The 18,676-nt window shown below is 43.2% G+C and overlaps 1 protein-coding gene across 1 annotated transcript; it reads right to left on the reverse strand.

The window, feature by feature from the left end:
- Positions 1-1,936: 1,936 nt before the first annotated feature.
- On the reverse strand, positions 1,937-12,012 carry LOC143138407 (inactive all-trans-retinol 13,14-reductase-like). The gene is made up of 11 exons (XM_076298881.1): positions 11,856-12,012; positions 10,064-10,246; positions 9,104-9,345; positions 8,155-8,350; positions 7,526-7,723; positions 6,986-7,105; positions 5,969-6,107; positions 5,165-5,274; positions 4,098-4,264; positions 3,334-3,493; positions 1,937-2,248 (listed from the first exon to the last, which is right to left on the reverse strand). The coding sequence occupies exons 1-11, from the start codon at positions 12,010-12,012 to the stop codon at positions 2,082-2,084; spliced, it is 1,839 nt and encodes a 612-aa protein (XP_076154996.1). The 3' UTR covers positions 1,937-2,081.
- Between the last annotated feature and the right edge of the window lie 6,664 nt (positions 12,013-18,676).

Consider the following 18,676-nt stretch of genomic DNA (forward strand, 5'->3'; position numbering starts at 1 on the left):
TTATTCAGAAATATTCTATACAAGGAATTGGGATTTTCCTTTTCATAAAAGTGAATTACAAAGTTATATTGTTAGCGAAGTCTACTCTATTCTAAGTTTATTCTATTTATTGATTCAAGCAATTGCCTAGTTTGGGTCTATGTGTTTTCTGTTCTTGTATACAGTTCTACTTGCATTATTGTATCTAACTGAAAAACTATTCGACTGAAAGGTTGTAAAGTTTAAATTAAATTAAGCTCAGAGGGCTACCAGAACAACCAGCCTAGTTCAAGACTAAAAGAAAACTTCTCCATTCTCCATTGACAAATCTTGGTAGTCTAGGACTAGGCTCAAGCCATGTACGAGGAAATTTGATGATACTGTAGTACTATTAGTGTGTATTTAAAGAGTATACACAGATTAAAATGAAGCACTGCGTATTTTACGTCAAGCTGTGTTGTGCAAAGTGCTCTCCACACCTTACACGAGCAGCTGCTGGGAGCACTTCCTGGAGCAGGTTCCTCGCGGTGAGTGAGCGCGCGATCGCAAAGACCCGGCCTTGTTCTCTAGAGCCGGGGCCCGGAGTGGAGGTGGCATCCCACAGACGCTCCACACAGAGGGGACATTCATCTCACTGGGCCCCCCTCAACACCCCCCCCCCCCCCCCCCCACCTCCATCACTCACCGCAGCGCACACTTACACACACACACACACACACACTCACACACACACACACTCACACACACCAATAGGTCTGTTATGCCAGCCAATCTCAGAGGAATCCTTGCAGGAAATGTTCACTTAATGGAGGAAATCCTCCGTTTCCCTCAGACCTGGCCGGGTTCAAACAGGCACAGACTGGAACACGGGTCAGAATAACACTGGTGGGGTGTGTGGTCCTTCTGAAGTCTGACCGACCTGTCAAACACGTTAACCGAACGAGGTTTTTAATCACACCAACATCATCCAGGTCAATTGCAATTGCAATTTAATTTAGTTAAGTATATATACTCTTTTGATCCTGTGAGGGAAATTTGGTCTCTGCATTTATCCCAATCCGTGAATTAGTGAAACACACTGCACACAGTGTACACACACTGAAGTGAAGCACACACTAATCCCGGCGCAGTGAGCTGCCTGCAACAACAGCGGCGCTCGGGGAGCAGTGAGGGGTTAGGTGCCTTGCTCAAGGGCACTTCAGCCGTGGCCTTCCAGTCGGGGTTCGAACCGGCAACCCTCCGGTTACAGGTCTGAAGTGCTAACCAGTAGGCCACGCCAGCCACGCCAGCCACTTATAGAGTTATAAAACATGTGGTGATGCCAGTTCCAGCTATGTTTCACATTTGACATATTTAATGTTTTATTATTATTATTTATTATAATTATATTATCTTTCTTCAAAAAACATAAGTTACTTACAAAGTCGTGCACAACAAAGGATACCCTTACAAGAACGCAGCATATTGTACATCATGGCATAAACTCAACTGCATGTCCACTTAGCAGCTATTAAATAGGCAGGCAAACCATTAGTGTTTCTTCAGGTCAGTTAACGGTAACACTTTACTTGACAGTATCGACATAAGAGCTACATGACACTGTCATGACAAATGAACTCTAACCCTAATCCTAACCTCTAACCCTAACCATAACCCTAACCCTAACTTGTTATGACAAAAATCGAATGATACTTAATGACAGTGGCGTTATGTTATGCCACTCTAATGTCGATACTGTCAAGTAAAGTGTAACCCAGTTAACTACTAGCACTGCCATACTACCAACTAGTAAAGCTACAACTAAAACAGACATAAAACAATATTTAATACCGTTAAGACAGACAACGAAAAGAGACACAAAACAAATAATAATAACAACAATAATAATTTTATTGTAATAATAATAATACTATCAAAACCAGAGGCAGCATAGACAGGCAGAAACATCACATATATCACATCATATTACACATGTTTTTAAATCCAACTATTAATCAACTTCCAACGCCACCCCACTCTCACCCCCATAGTTCACCAGTGTCTGTGTATGATGCAATTCCCAGTATGACCACTAGGGGCAATGCAGCACAGTGAGTAGGAAATCACTGCAGTTTCTTGGCGTGTCGGGCATCTTCCCTGGCCTTGTCCCGCTTCAGTTTCTTCTTCATGAACATCAGGTCCATGTACAGGATGTGGTCCAACACTGCGGAGGCACACAGCAGCCCGCCGTGCAGGGCTCCCACAACACCACAGCTGAACACGTCCTGACCTGAAACACACACACACACACACACACACACACACACACACAAAGAACATATGCATTACACCACCCGTGCATACACAGAGATGCAGAATCACTCAAACCCATACACAGAGAATCAGACAAATATATTACGTTAGGAGAGGAGGTAAGTGTTAGGTGTTTTGGGAGAGGAGGTAAGTGTTAGGGGTGTTGGGAGAGGAGGTAGGCTACTCCCAGAGGGGTTGGGTCTTTAAGGGTTCCTTGGAGATAGAGTGGGACATCCCACCTCTGGTGGCAACTGGTAGGTTTCTCCTCCAACAGGGAACAACAAATGAAAATAGTCTGGCTTGCCATATGTACTGTAGGGGCAGTAGTGTCTGGTGACGAGATGAGATGAGGGGAAACAGGAGCATTTAAGTAAGTGGGAGCAATCACTTGGTAGGCAAGCATTAGTCAGGGTTTCTGCAGATCATTTCAAGTTAAACTTAAGACTTTTAAGACCATTTAAAAACTATTATGAGTTCCTGAATTATTAGCAAGAGAGCATTTAAGGAAGTGGGAACAGACCCAGCGATCAGGATTGGTGATCTGAATGTGACGTGGGTGGACATGCAGCCAGGTTCTGGACCATCTGTAATGGCTTGACTGTACACGCTAGGAGGCCCATGCGGAGGGTGTTACAGTAGTCAAGGTAACCATGGATTGTATTGTACCAAGAGCTGAGTGACGTGTTGGATTACGTACGGCCTGATTTTTCTTATGTTGAATTCTACCGGAGAGCCACAACGTGGCAAAAGAAGCGACATTGTTAGAGAAGGACAGCTGGTTATCAATCATGACACTCAAGAGTTAAGGAGTACATTTTGATGTTGATGTTGTAGTGTATCGTTTGTTTGGCGGGGAAGACAATCAGTTTGGTCTTAGAGAGGTTTAGTTGGAGGTGGTGAGGTTCATCCATCTGTTATGTCAGAGTGACTGAATCTGAAATCCGTGCTGAGACCGTGGTGTCATCAGGCAGGAATAACAGAGTCCACCTCTCATACACTCAAACATGTATGGTCTAGATGAACAGACAGACAGACACACACACACAAACACACAGCTCTTACCTGAGATGTAAAGGTTTTTGATGGGTGTGTCACAGCGGTTCTGGGCGATGGATATTGGGTCGTAGCGGTCCAGGTTGTGTTCGGCGGAGTACATGGCTCCCTGGTACGCACCCAGATAGTGCATGTTGGACAGTGGGGTGGACACCTCCTGGAACACCAGCTGACCGACAGGAAGAGGGCAAGGAAACCAACCGTTGTTATGAATGACTGATGCTGACCATATGAGCAATTCAGTTGCAAAACACAGAGTTTACTGCATTTATTTATCCTTTATATAGTTATATAGTTATATCTATCCCCAGAGGGGCCAGGCATCTAGCAAGGGCTGCTTCTCTTTTGTCTCTTCCCACACATGCACACACAGACACACACAAACAAACACACACACACACACATACAGTAAATACACACACACACACACATGAGAGTTGATAATCATTGCAGGTCTTGTGTTGTGGACATTTATTCTACAAGAAACAAACACACTCATGGATCACTCTAACTTATTCCTCTGTTAATTCATGGCTTTTGGGTTATTGTTAGGCTATATGACCGTATGACATTTGACTATAAAATTCTAATTTTAATGTTAGCGTAAATGTTTATTGATGTCATTGTAAGTCGCTATAGACTAAAGTGTCTGCTAAGAACCATAAACATAAACATCACTTTCAGAATTCACTAACCGACCAAATGTTTCCCATTTCTATACTTACCATGTACATAGCCTGCTTACCTTGTCTTTAGCTTGGGGAAATGCTTACCTTGTCTTTTAGCTTGGGAAAATGCTCACAGGCCCAGTTAAAGAGGTTGTTGGCGAATCTCATCTTGTACTCTGTGTAGTCGTCTCCTCTCTTTCTGACGGTTGTGTCCTTCCACTCTTCGAACCACTCGTAGTTCACCATGCCCAGGATGGTCATGCAGGATTTACCTGCCCAGGTAAGCATCAGATTAAGCAATTTAGGCATATGTTTGTGCAGGTGTGTTCACATTCTATGAGATCTAAATACACACATGCACACCCATATGCACACATGCACACCCATATATGCACATGCACACCCATATGCACACATGCACACCCATATATGCACATGCACACATGCACACCCATATATGCACATGCACACCCATATGCACACATGCACACCCATATATGCACATGCACACCCATATGCACACATGCACATCCATATGCACACATGCACACCCACCCATATGCACACATGCACACCCATATGCACATGCACACCCATATGCACACATGCACACCCATATATGCACATGCACACCCATATGCACACATGCACACCCATATATGCACATGCACACCCATATATGCACATGCACACATGCACACCTATATATGCACATGCACGCACACATGCACACCCATATATGCACATGCACACCCATATGCACACCCATATGCACATGCACACCCATATATGCACATGCACACCCATATGCACACATGCACACCCATATGCACATGCACACCCATATATGCACATGCACACCCATATGCACACATGCACACCCATATGTCTCTATATAGAAACTTGCACGAGTTGCCTGCTAAGGAAAGTGTTGGTGTTACTGGCGTCTGTCTGACTTTCACACACACACGCACACACACACAGGCACGCACGCACGCACACACAGACACACACACACACGCACGCACGCACACATACACCCACCCACACACACACACCCACACACACACACATAAACACATAAACACACACACACACCTGCCACTTTCCAAGGTAATATTGCAGTACATAAACCTTCCCTTGCTGACAGGGTGTGTTGTGTTCAGTCCCACCTGGGTGTCTGATTTTTGCCGTGGGGTCTTTGGCAGACGGGAAGGTGATGAACATCATGGGGACATTGTCAGGGGCCTCATCTTTGCTCATAGCAAAGAATTCATCCATCCTGATAGAATCAGTTCAATTGATTTCAGTTAGGTTCAGTTCAGTTATATTCAGAGCAGATTCATTCAGTCGATTCAGATCAGGTTAACATGAGTCAGGTCATGAGTCATGAACAACTGTTTAAAACTAAACCAGATTCTTAAAGGAGTCTTCAACTCTTTCCTTCGAGAATACTCATAATATTCTGAGTTGATGGCACATTTAGAGGAAACAGTACAGTCCCCTTTTAAGTTAATTTTGAACTGATATTATACATTTTATATGGTCAAAATAAATTATTGTTTTGAGGTAATACATGACAACAACAACAACAACAACAACAACGCATCACATTGATGTAGTGCTTTTCTAGACACATTAAGATAAAGAAAATCCTTCACAAACTGCAAGTCAACTCATCAAAAACATTCTGAGAATGCTCTTTTCAAACACACGAGACTCAAAAGTAAGATATGGAAATGCACAAAGAGAGCAGATCAGTCTGCAGCTCATGGGAAACTATGAAAAATCTGTGCTGGAGTTCAGGAACTCATTAAGAAAGGGAACATGTGCCAGGCATCTGAAACCAATGACGTATCCCTGTTTTTCTTCATGACATTAAAAAATGCGATCAACAGCGCCACCCTAAGACCCAAGGGTGTAGTAGCAGGTGAGGAGGACCTCACAAATGCACTCGGAACACGCCTCGGACTCACATTCCATCCATGTTGTTGTGCTTGAAGAGCCACATGTTGGTCGAAGTAATGCCAAGCTCTTCGGCGGTGCCCTCGAACCCGGAGAAGATGAGGAGGCAACCTCTACCCGGTTTCACCAGCTCCAGACGAGCCTGGATATCTGAATGAGAAATAAACTGTCCGTTTTCACTTTGTTTCAAAACATACTTCTAGACAAGCTTGACTTATGATGTTGATTCTTCTTCCATACTAAGTGACATAAGTAATTAAACACTTTCCTTTACCTTTCGTTTACAAACAAACAATAGCTTCATTCTTTTGATATGGTGCTGAACAAGTGTGTGTGTGTGGGGGGGGGGGGTGTATGTGTGTGTGTGTGTGTGTGTGTGTGTGTGTGACTATGTACATTATATTGATGTAGGTATTGATTTATAAAATGAATAAATATTATTTAATAGCAGTAAATGTTTAAGCAAATTACTCATTTGACAGGCATATGTTTCTATTTTCTGTTACAGGATCTACAGGATACACCCGTACCATTCACTGTGATTCAGGGTATATATTTTGAGAATGGAGCATTATAGAGGATTTAGTGGAACATATTTAAGCAATAAGCCCAGAGAGGCCATAGGTCACACTAATTCTAGAACAGCTAAGGGGTGCTAGCGCTAGCGGAACATTACATCATCTATGTGTTGTCTTGTGTTAATGCCCACCGGTGTCGGTGTAGTGACAACCATAGGTAAACACTAGCTTGCGTTGTTTCTTTCTGATCTTACTTAGTTACTTATTCATTTGTGTGACGCTTTTATCCAAAGCGACTTACAAGGGCCAATCTCTGCGGAGCAACTCGGGGTAAAAAGCCTTGCTCAAGGGCACACCGGTGGCAGCCTGATCGGACTGTACTGTATCTGGCCACTGCATGCTAGCTCCTTACATGTATGCTAGCTCCTAGCTAGCTTGCTCCTAGCTTCCTTAGCAGCTCCTTACACTCTACCACTGCCCCCACCACCTTGTGTGGTTGACATCACTCACCGTGCTTCATGTGGACCTCCGGAGGCAGGAAGTTCTTGAGGGTGTTGAAGAGTCCACAGTTGGAGATCACGATAGGGGCTTTCACCTCCACTTCCTCTTGGCCCTTCCTCACCGCCACACCTGGCCAATCACATCACAACAAGCAGTGCATCGTGAAATCTAACAAACACAAATCAAAAGCTGCTACAAATAGGAGAGAGAACAGACTTGCAACCTGCACAGATGTGCATGTAAGACTTCACTTGTAATATATCAATTAGAAATTAATGATATTTGAAATTACTTTATGAGACCTAAAAACACAAAGTGTTGCTGGCAGGGCAGCAGTGAACTAAAGGAAACACAAACAAACTAACAACTGCAAATACAAAACAAACAAATACCCAAACAAATAACTGTCACATAACATATAAACCCAATATATGTGAAGTCTTTAAGCAAGACAACATTTTCTTCATATGTAAAATACCTGAGTTTGAGTTAACGCAGGGTAAACATTAACTTATAGACAAGAGGGGCCATCTTTTGACCAGTACTCACCACAGGCAGCGCCATCTTTATCCAACAGGACCCGAGTGACCGGAGCTCTCACCAGCACATCACCCCCATACTTGCGGATGGTGTTGCTGATGTGGTAGGCGATCTCACTGGCGCCCCCTTTAGGATAGTAGGCTCCACGCTTGTAGTGGTGGATGAGGAGGGCGTTGATAAGAATGCTGGAGTCCCTGGGAGGCACACCTACAGGGCAAAGAGAGAGAGAGTGCGTGAGTGAGTTTGTGTGTGTGTGTGTGTGTGTGTGTGTGTGTGTGTGTGTGTGAGAGAGAGTGAGTGAGTTAGTGAGTGTGTGAGTGAGTGTGTGTGTGTGTGTGTGTGAATGAGTGTGTGTGTGTGTGTGTTATTCAGATAATATATATTCACTATGACACACAAGTCAAAAATTATATATTTTCATTGGTAAATTTGTGCGTGGTTTCAGATGTATTTATGCAGTCAGCAATCTCTTTTTAAATCAGTTATGTAGTTTGTTTACAAATGAGTGTCACTCTGACACATATTATGGTCTGTTGCACAGATTTAGCGAAAATCTTTTCCAACATCTGTACCTGACTGAACATGTCAAAGGAGTCTACTGTAGGACACCAAATCACATAACTGTCCATGAGACTCACCATAGAAGAGGTATGAGAAGATGACCTGGAGGTCCTTGTTGCTGGTGACCTGGTCAGCCCAGGTGGTGGCGCTGGTGCCAGACAGACGGAAGATGTTGCAGTAAAGGTCAGCGATGCCGGACTTGAGCAGCAAGAGGGCCAGCCAGCGGGGGATGAGCTTCAAAGAGACCAAGTAGCTGGTCTTCCTGGCACAGACCTAGAGGAAATGTAAATGTAAATCAGGTTTATAGGCCAAGTATACTTGCGTATACAAGGAATTTGGTCCCGTATGTGAATTAGTGAAACACACAGAGCACACACAGTGAGGTGAAGCACACACTAACCCAGAGCAGTGAGCTGCCTTGCTACAGTGGCACTCGGGGAGCAGTGAGGGGTTAGGTGCCTTGCCCCATGGGCACTTCAGCTGATGTGGGCATGGGAGAGCAGTGCTCAACCCACAAACCTTTCGGTTTCAAGCCCAAAGCCCTAACCAGTAGGCCATGTATTTTCATTATTCTTTTCTTTATTGATTTAAAACTGTTTTTAGAGACCGTCAGATTTACTAAATCCAGTTGGCCTATTTGCACGTATGTATAGCTCAATAATGATACACAATGCTAATATAGTTTAATATGCTATACATCTATGTATTTCAGAGATGCAATATTCTATGAGGATGGAAAAATGCATTTCAAGATCCCAAGGATCCTATCATCTTCAAATTACTATAGTTATCACACAGTTATACACAGACGCTGAAAGAAGGGGGCATTGTCCTCCATAGACAGAGTCGGCAGAATGGTTCCCGCCCCCAGGTTGGGGGAAAACATGCTAATAGCACACAATGGGATTGGGGGAAATCGCTAGATAAATCCAACATTTTCCCCCATGGGGGCGTTTTCAGCCACAGTATCCACGGCAATTGGGGACGGTAACCACGACTATGACCAGATGCCGGCTGCATCTATACCTTCATGAGTTTAAAGAACTCCTCCACGGCCTTGGTGTCGTCTGGGAACTGCTTCTTCATGTTGGCCTCCATCTCGGTCTTCCCGCTGTAGTAGCTATACTCGCGATGCTCCTCCCCCAGGCCAATGTGGACGGTGTCAAAGTGCTGGGGCAGGGTCACAAATTCCAGCTGACCCTCTGTGATTTGGTCAAAGGCGATTCGCATCAAGCTGTTCTCATGCAGCTGACCGACGTAGTGCAGGCCTACACACACACACACACACATACTTGTAAAGGGAATTCACTCTACTCCCCACTTTACATATATATATTTTTCTCTGGTGGATAGCTTCCTGCTTCTAACTACACACTATTTCTGTGCCTGATGGAAAAATCCAATATCACTATCCTTTGCAATATTAACACTGATTGAAACTGCAGGCCCGCAAAGAGAAGAACACTCTGAACTCAAGAGCTGAGCAGTGAATAAACCTCCCTCACAAAAAACCTGAAGAGCTGTACTGGCAACAGTCACCAGCACCCCTCCTTGCCTGAAGTGCTGCAACATCACATGTTCAAACCTGGGGCCGAACCATGCAGTGAATACAACGTACAGTAGGTTACACACCTACAGTATATAACTGATGTCAATACTGTATATACTTTAAAAAAAAAGGGGGCAGCCGTGGCCTACTGGTTAGTGCTTCGGACTCGTAACCGGAGGGTTGCCGGTTCAAACCCCGACCAGTAGGCATGGCTGAAGTGCCCCTTAAGCAAGGCACCTAACCCCTCACTGCAGCACCGCTGTTATTGCAGGCAGCTCACTGCGCTGGGATTAGTGTGTGCTTCACCTCACTGTGTGTTCACTGTGTGCTGAGAGTGTTTCACTAATTCACGGATTGGGAAAAATGCAAAAATTTCCCTCACGGGATCAAAAGAGTATATATGTACTTATACTTAATAAGCTACCAGACCTACTTACCAACATCAAATTCAAAGCCCTTCTCAATGAAGGTGTGGCAGCACCCCCCGGATTGGTCATGCTGTTCCAGAACTAGAACCCTCTTCCCAACTTTGGCCAGACACGCCGCTGCGGTTAGGCCTCCGATGCCGCTGCCGATCACGATGGCATCCAGATTCTCAGGGATCCTCTCCTGACTGAAACCTGTTCAGCAGAGTCACAAAAAGGCCATGTTGCTTAACTTGCTTTGAGGAAACGTAGCAGTGAAATGTTGTGGGGTTTTTTCAGTCAAGCTTTCATTCAACCTTTTTTTTTTTTTACCTTATCAAATCCTCCTTGAGGATACTTTCTCATAGTGTCCCCAAATGGTTCAAAAAGGTCTGTCCACTTACTGTTCCAAAGTCTGTCAAATAACTCTGTAATTCATTTTAGTTTCGTGAAGACTTTTTATGCATCTGGAAATTTCCACAAATTACCTATTCGGTCTTCCCTTTGCATAAAGAGATCCTCAATTGTGACGGATACAAACCAGTTCCCTTGTGGCTGATGGTATTTCTCTGGTTTGTATGTTGAGAAAACTTGTTGTACTAACTTGTGCGCTCATTTTACTAAATAGTGCTCTCATTTTACTGAATTTAAACAAAAGCACAGTTCAGTAAAATGAGCACACTATTTTCGCTGGATTAGCTAGCCCAGCATTGGCCATTGACATGAATGGGGCCAAAGCTTCCTCCCTCTCTTCAGGACTATGCAATACCTCCATTGTCCTGAGAGTGGAATAGTGCCATTAGTGTCATCTTATTAATTAAAGTGTGACTGATCTGTTAATGTGTAATGTGATCTATACAAGCAACTGGACATTATAACTGACAATGTTATTGGTGTATTTCTATTCCATGTTTATATTCTGTTGTGTCTATTACATCTAGTATTCATTTTGTACTTTGTCCCATAACAAACTAGCAACAGACTGCACAGTAACTCAAATGAACCCTTATCCCAGCATTAATCATTAAGTATTAACTTATAGCAAACCTAATAACCTATGTTGCACTAGGCTAACACAAGTCCATGTCTTGCATTGTTGACCATAGCTAAAGTATTAACATTGTTGCCTTAATTTCCCAGTGGCTTGAACTCATATTGTCAAACAGCTGTCCTAAGTTGATTATAAACAATGAAATACCATTCTACCTAGTTACTTTAAGTCTTGTAAATACAGTATAATTGATTCATTTTGATTCATTGTTGGTATTGCAAATTGGTTCTGGTGTCTCAGCTCAAAGTATAACAGCAATAAATTAGAATGTGTGGTAAAGATCAATTGATTGATATGTGTATGTCTTTAACTGTCTACCATGTGACTATGCTTGCGAGAGTGAAAAGGTTATCGTGACCTGCTATTCCACTCTGAAAGAACACTTAAGACAGAAATGCCGTCCCAGACACAGATATTAAGACACACATAAACGAAATCTCTGACATACTTTCTAAGAGATGCAGTTCCAGTCATCAGTCACAGCCATAAAGAAACACATTACACACACACACACACACACACAGAGAGAGAGAGATCCACACTCATGCATATAAATGCACACATGCACAACCAACCTTGTCTGCATGTGGCGCAACGCCAAGGACAGCTCGTAACCACTCTAATTCTGGAGACAATTAGGAACGATAACTATAAAGATAACTATAATTAGGAACGATAACTATAAAGATAACTATAATTGCGCTGGCCAATTTTCAAAACCCAATGTGCCAAAAAGTTTGCCCACCCCTGTCTTATGGGGATTTGACCTCTCACCTTTCTTCAGGACCTTATCTCTCTTCCTCTGGTCCAGTTCTATTGGCTCTTTGGGCCGCAGTGACTCCAGAGAGAATGGGCTGGGCTTCAGAAACAGGTACCAGTAGGTTCCCCCGGCACAGGCCAAGGACCACGCCAGAAACACCAGCAGCCACATGATGAGAGTCAAGCTTCTGGTCCAGAGGTGTACACTGTGACAGGCAGCAGGGGTTTCCCAGACACACTGCAAACTTAAAGAAAATGGTGTGGGTCTGTTGCAGCACAGGGGTGTTTATCTATCAAAGTCCAGAGGGTGAGTCCTGGGATTGAGGTCCATAAACGTCCTGTGGTCCGAGGACCTACTGCTAAAGATAATGAGATTATCTATGCGGGGGAAAAAAACATGTCATTCAGCATGACATACTTTGGAACCAATCACAATTTCCAAATAATGATTATGCTATCGGTCACTATAACCTTCAACATTTTATTACTACAAAATGAAATCATGTCAGTTTATTTATATAGCAGAGTTTCAAACAACAAGGTAACAATAGGGTAACAACACATTTAGGAGCATGACAAACATACAATGGACAAGCCAAGAGAAAAACAAGCACAAGATCTTAGCCAGGCAGCTACAGCGCTACACTCTGGGGGCATGAAAATGGCGGCTCATGAACATGCCCCTAGACTGTAGCACTAGATGACTGGAAGCTCCAAATGTTGGCTGCTCAAGCTAGATAAAAATCGATTATTTTCAGGTTTTTTCTGTACCGACACTACTCGTGACCTCATTTGGCCATAACTGTGTCAAGCAACTGTACTGTATAGGCTAACTTCATTATAATTGATAAACAAATCTGCTTATCTTAATTGTGACTGGTTGTAAAACAGAATGTGAACGTTGGCCCTTGGTCTGTGCAGTGGCTATCCTAAACCAACCAATACAGTACGTTCTCTTTTTTACCATATGTAACAGTTGTGTATGGCAAAAGTACGGTGGCCCGGACAGCTAAACAGGATTTGTTGACACCGTTTGTACTGAGGGTTTTGTATTTTTTCGATAGATTTTGAATTTATGTCATGACTATATATTTGTGTTGTGACTTAATGCATTGCATTCGTGTTGTGATTTTGCATTCATTTTGTGACTTTTGCATTCATGTTGTTACTTTTGCGTTTGCGATGGGTGAACCTTAGACCGGTAATCACCTTAGTGGTGTGATCTCCTACTTCAGTGATACAGGGTATCCCATTAGGTAAATTAATTTGGTGCTGTCAAATGGCAAGTTCAACATTGTGCCGTGACCATTGGAATAAAATCAAAACAATGCCAAAAATCTCTTTGCATTCTTAAAGGCACACTATGCAGGTTTTTTAGCTTAATGTGCAATTTTTTTTCCGCTTAATTTACCTTCATTTAACCACTTCAGAGTCATTGGAATGGTTATATGAATTTTTTCGGGTTAAATGGTGGCCGTCTCGCTTGCTTCCCCCTAGCGCCTGTGAGCGGAAAAAACACCCTTGCAACTGTGGGCCGGCGGGCCGACGGCCTCAGTGTCAGGAAGTATAACGAGTGTAACAAAATGCTTTACTGCATTCAAATACACATACACGCCAGGCACCGGCTAGAAAAAGGTAGCGATGGAGTTTCTCAGACATTCGTCATGACAAAGCCAGCGAAAAAGAAGCAAAAACCGAAATTGCCAATACTGCATAGTTTACCTTTAAGACAGGTGTTTTTTGTGGGGCATCAGGGCACAACGATTGATGGTATTGTAATTACATACAATGGTTTTATTTACAACTTTATATTGGGGTGTATAAAATGTCTACACTCTGCCCCAGCCGTGGCGCAGCTGGCTGGGGCACCTGCACCTGCACCGTACACCGGTGACCCGGGTTTGATTCCCGCCCCGACTCTCTCTCCCACTCGCTTCCTGTCACTCTCCACTGTCCTATCGCATTAAAGGCATAAAAAAGCCCCAAAAAATATACTTAAAAAAAAAAAAATGTATAATGTGTGTTGTAAGAAATAATAGTGCACATGTGTGTGTGGGCGTTGTGGTTGAGGGTGTGTGTGGGTGCGTGCGTGCATGCATTTGTTGGTGTGTGTGCTTACAGAAGTGAAACTTAAGCGATAACAGCAGTAATCACCCCAAGCCTGATTAAGCGATAACAGCAGTAATCACCCCAAGCCTGATTAAGCGATAACAGCAGTAATCACCCCAAGCCTGATTATATCAAGGAATTTGTTTGTCACAATCTCCCACCAAATAGTCTGCAAGTCGCATCTCAGGCAATCATGACATTTTATACATACCCTGAGTTAAAGACAGCTGAACTTGGGCTCCAGCAGGGGGGGCGACTGGCTGGGGCACCTGCACCGTATGCCGGCGACCCGGGCTCGATTCCCGCCCTGTGGTCCTCTCTGGATCCCACCCCGACTCTCTCTCCCCCTCACTTCCTGTCAATCTCAACTGTCCTATCCAATTAAAGGCATAAAAAAAATGTCTACACTCACATAATAAGTTTAAGACTCATGACACCCAAAGGCACTGTGTGCCTTATTTTTCTAATCAGATAATACATTTAAGATAAAACAAAAACATGCAGACAACTTTAGACTTCATACTTTAGTCTTACTTTTTACTGCAGTGCCATTAAGATAACAAAGCCACTAAAGAACAGCTAAAGAACAGCTTGGATAAAAGCAGTTGGACTAGGATGAGCTGCCCATTGGAGTGGGTTACTGTGTCAAGTCAAGTCAAGTCAAGTTAATTTATATAGCGCTCATGTAAAGTAGAAAAACTAACCACTAACTTTTCAGATTTAAAAATACTGGTTTCACTGCCCTGGCTAATCTAGCTTGTAAATGAAATAAAAGAATGAAAAAGAGTGGAAATTGCTAAAGTGATAGGTGAAGCAGGAGCAGTGTAAAATGTGCCCTACTCGCTTGAGTAGGAGGAGTACTGTGGAAAAGATCAGGCGTTATTTTCCTATCGCACAGACGTCACCCCCAGGCCTGGAGCTACAGTACAGTATATCCATTTTATTTTTGTTTCTTTCTTTCTTTTTAATTTTTTGTTACATTTGCATTGTGGGAAATCAAACTCCTTGAAACTTCAGTTGCCACTATGACCTGTTCTTCCATCCTACTTTAACCCTTCCATCCTGTTCGCACAATCCCAAAACAGTGGCCTGCCAGGCTGCCACAGTTACATCACAGTTAAGTCCAGTTAATTTGTGCCCAGGCCTACACACACACACACACACACACACACACACACACACACACACACAACTTTATTGCAAGATTACAGAAAAACAAAGGTTCTGACAGCATAATGCAGTCCTACACACATACACACACACAGATCACTACAGTATACTGTATTACAGGAGCACAGAATTTGTAGTACCCAAGGATGGCTGGCAGGTGGCAGCAGGTGACCAGATTGGCTAGCCAACACCAGTGGAGTCTTGTCTGTAAAGGGGATTCCCTGCCAAGAGGCCTATCCCAGGCCTACGCCCAGGCCTACCAAAGCTCTTTTCATCTAGTGACTGACTTTATTTTCCTGTCTACACAATGTCTCTGTGTATTGAGTTATTGAATTCATACACAGTACATTGAACTTAGTGGGATGACTATATCTGACTGGTATGGCATGTAGTCCAAATGGCAACATTACATGGTCTTACACATGGATTGGACTGATGATCCTTTAGGTGCAACCCCACTGGATATTCAGGTGTTTAGCTATGTATAAGTATAAGTATATAAGTATATATACTCTTTTGATCCCGTGAGGGAAATTTGGTCTCTGCATTTATCCCAATCCGTGAATTAGTGAAACACACTCAGCACACAGTGAACACACAGTGAGGTGAAGCACACACTAATCCCAGCGCAGTGAGCTGCCTGCTACAACAGCGGCGCTCAGGGAGCAGTGAGGAGTTAGGTGCCTTGCTCAAGGGCACTTCAGCTGTTCCTACAGTACGTTCCTCCGTTCGAACCGGCAACCCTCCAGTTACAAGTCCAAAGCGCTAACCAGTAGGCCACAGCTGCCCCAAACGTGTGTTCATATGTGTTCATATAGTACAGGTCATATACAGTAGTACAGGTCACTCACCAACATCAAATTCATCAAGTCTTTCTCAGTATAGGTGTGGCAGCACCCACCAGCTGTGTCCTGTTGTTCTGGCCAGTTCCAGTGTTGTGGATGTGACAGCTGGTTGGAGGGATGTGACAGCTGGTCTCATATTGGTAAACAAAATGCGATAACACTTTACTTGACAGTATCGACATAAGAGTGACATGACACTGACCCTAACCCTAATCCTAACCTCTAACCCTAATCCTAACCCTAACTTGTTACTAGTGTAAACCAAAATGCCTTAGAGCATGGACAAGATTAGTATCAGTGAATTAATTTGCATAACTTTTAATGTAACCTCTGTTCTCTGAACACTGACAAATCCTCAAATTTCATATAATCATTACAACCTAAAAGCATATGACATTTTATCAGCTTTATGGACATAAAATCAAATAGACACACTTTTATGAGAGATTACAGGTTTTCTACAAACTCTATGAATTTATTTGTGTGTTTTTGAAACTATGCATCATTTTTGTAATGCATTATGTTGGGAAAACCTGCTTTATGGATGGGGCGTTTTCACGTTATGGATTTGATGAGTCCCCCATAAACCACATAAAACACATACTTGAGTTGTCAGTTTTGATATGAAACAAGTGAAATTATAATTATGAAAAACTAGCAATGAAATTATGGCTTTCTCAGTGTCCACAACGATCCACAGGGGAGAATCAGGACAACAAGTAATTTAAAATATGCAGTATAATTTAATTCTTTGACTTGCATAATCTAGCCTATTGATTATTCTGGATATTATGCTCTTGATTAGAACTCCATCAGTTGCTGTTATGACACAACCACCACCAAATACTATGATCAACTTTGTTAACTTTGTTCCTAGGATAAATCTAACTAAGTAAGTAGGCCAGTAGGCTATGCAAAATATGTCTATGCGGCCACGTGGTGGCGCACCATGATGTGGATAATGCAATTGTGTAGTAAATTATCATGTATCATGACCACATTCTACCGAGGCACCATTGAGAGCATCCTCTCCAGCTGTATCGCTGTGTGGGGCGGAAGCTGCACTGAATACAACAGGAAAGCCCTGCAGCGCATAGTGAACACAGCTGGAAGGATTATTGGTGCTTCACTCCCCTCCCTGAAGGACATTTACACCACCCACCTCACCCGCAAGGCGACCAAAATTGTGAGTGATGCAAGTCACCCCGCTCACAATCTGTTTGATCTACTGCCCTCTGGGAAGAGGTACAGAAGCCTGCGCTCCCGCACTACCAGACTCACCAACAGCTTCATACACCAAGCTGTTAGGATGCTGAACTCTCTCCCTCCTCTCCCCCCTCCACCCTCAGCTACATAACATCCTGGACATTGGACCCACAATGGCCGCCTGCACCACTCCACTTGCACACTTGTACACTTTGCAACTTGTTGCTGTTGTCCTGAAAACACAACACTTCTGCTGCTCTTACATAACTTGCACCACTATGCCACTTTATTTCTTACTTAGGTCAAACAGAACTACCTCAGCCTCTTATTGGCCTGACTTTGCACTAGTATTTTATTTTATTGACTGTCTATGCACAATTTCAACCACATTTTGCTGTTCTTATTTTTTCATTATATGTGCCCTCTTATTTACTTATTTACTTACTTTTTTGTTTACTTGAATGTTATGTTTGTCTGTGGACTTAAAATTGGTAAAATATGTCTTGTCTCCACCGTGGGATAGTGAGAAACGTAATTTCGATCTCTTTGTATGTCTGGAACATGTGAAGAAATTGACAATAAAGCTGACTTTGACTTTGACTTTGATATTTCTAATATTGGCCATTTGAGTTCAAATTACTGTATGTGTGTAGTTATGTTACGTTAATGTTATTTTGACTGCCACCAGCATTCAAATAGGATTTGTTAAAGTTTTATTTTTGTTCCGTCATCGATTTTTGGGCAATGATTCACGGGTTACCGAAACACCGGGGAACAAGACACTTGATTCACTGTCCTAAGAGCACAGAGAAAGTGTGGAAAGAGTGTAGTACCCAAAGACAGCCAGAGGGTGGCAGCAGCTGACCTGATTGACTGACTAACCCACACTAGTGGAGGTGTGCCTGTAAAGGCGATTCCCTGCACTCTATCACAGGACTACCCCATCTCCTTTGAACTGGTGAGTGACCTTCTTCCTCTGATCATACACTGTTCCTATTTAATGAGTTGTTGGTCTACATGGTCGTACACGTGGATTGGACTGTTGATTCTATTGCTGCAACCCCACTGGATGTTAAGGTGTTTAGCTATCCATAATGTGTTCATATAGTGCATGTACAATTCAGATCAGTAACCCACTAGTAGTAGATCTACTCACCAACATCAAATTCAAAGCCTTTCTCCGTGAAGGTGTGGCAGCATCCACCAGCATTGTCATGTTGCTCTAGAACCAGCACCCTCTTCCCCTTTTTGGCCATACAAGCAGCCGTAGTCAAGCCTCCGAGACCGTTGCCGAATGATGATGGCATCCATGTTATCCGGGATTCTCTCCCTACTGAAACCTACATGGAGGGAGACACATGAGCAATTGTAGTTAGCCTTGCAGGTGTACTTTGGAGTGGGTAAGACTGTCTTTAGTGGCAGGCTAGCACATACCGTTGACTTGCGCTAGCCTAGCACCTGCGAACTCTGCAATTAGAAGGACTGGATGAAACGTGTTGAAAACGG

The sequence above is a fragment of the Alosa pseudoharengus genome, unplaced genomic scaffold (genome assembly GCF_046254945.1).
Source record: "Alosa pseudoharengus isolate Yale_2024_CS ecotype anadromous, Long Island Sound unplaced genomic scaffold, YU_APseudo_1.1 YU_APseudo_1.1_scf_21, whole genome shotgun sequence".
NCBI lineage: Eukaryota > Metazoa > Chordata > Actinopteri > Clupeiformes > Clupeidae > Alosa > Alosa pseudoharengus.

Coding starts and splice junctions, on each gene's coding strand:
- LOC143138407 (XM_076298881.1), bottom strand. CDS start 12,012: ATGTGGCTGCTGGTGTTTCTGGCGTGGTCCTTGGCCTGTGCCGGGGGA. Junction 10,247..11,855: donor AGATAAGGTCCTGAAGAAAG/GTGAGAGGTCAA, acceptor TCTGCTGAACAG/GTTTCAGTCAGGAGAGGATC. Junction 8,351..9,103: donor AGTTCTTTAAACTCATGAAG/GTATAGATGCAG, acceptor CATTTCCTCTAG/GTCTGTGCCAGGAAGACCAG.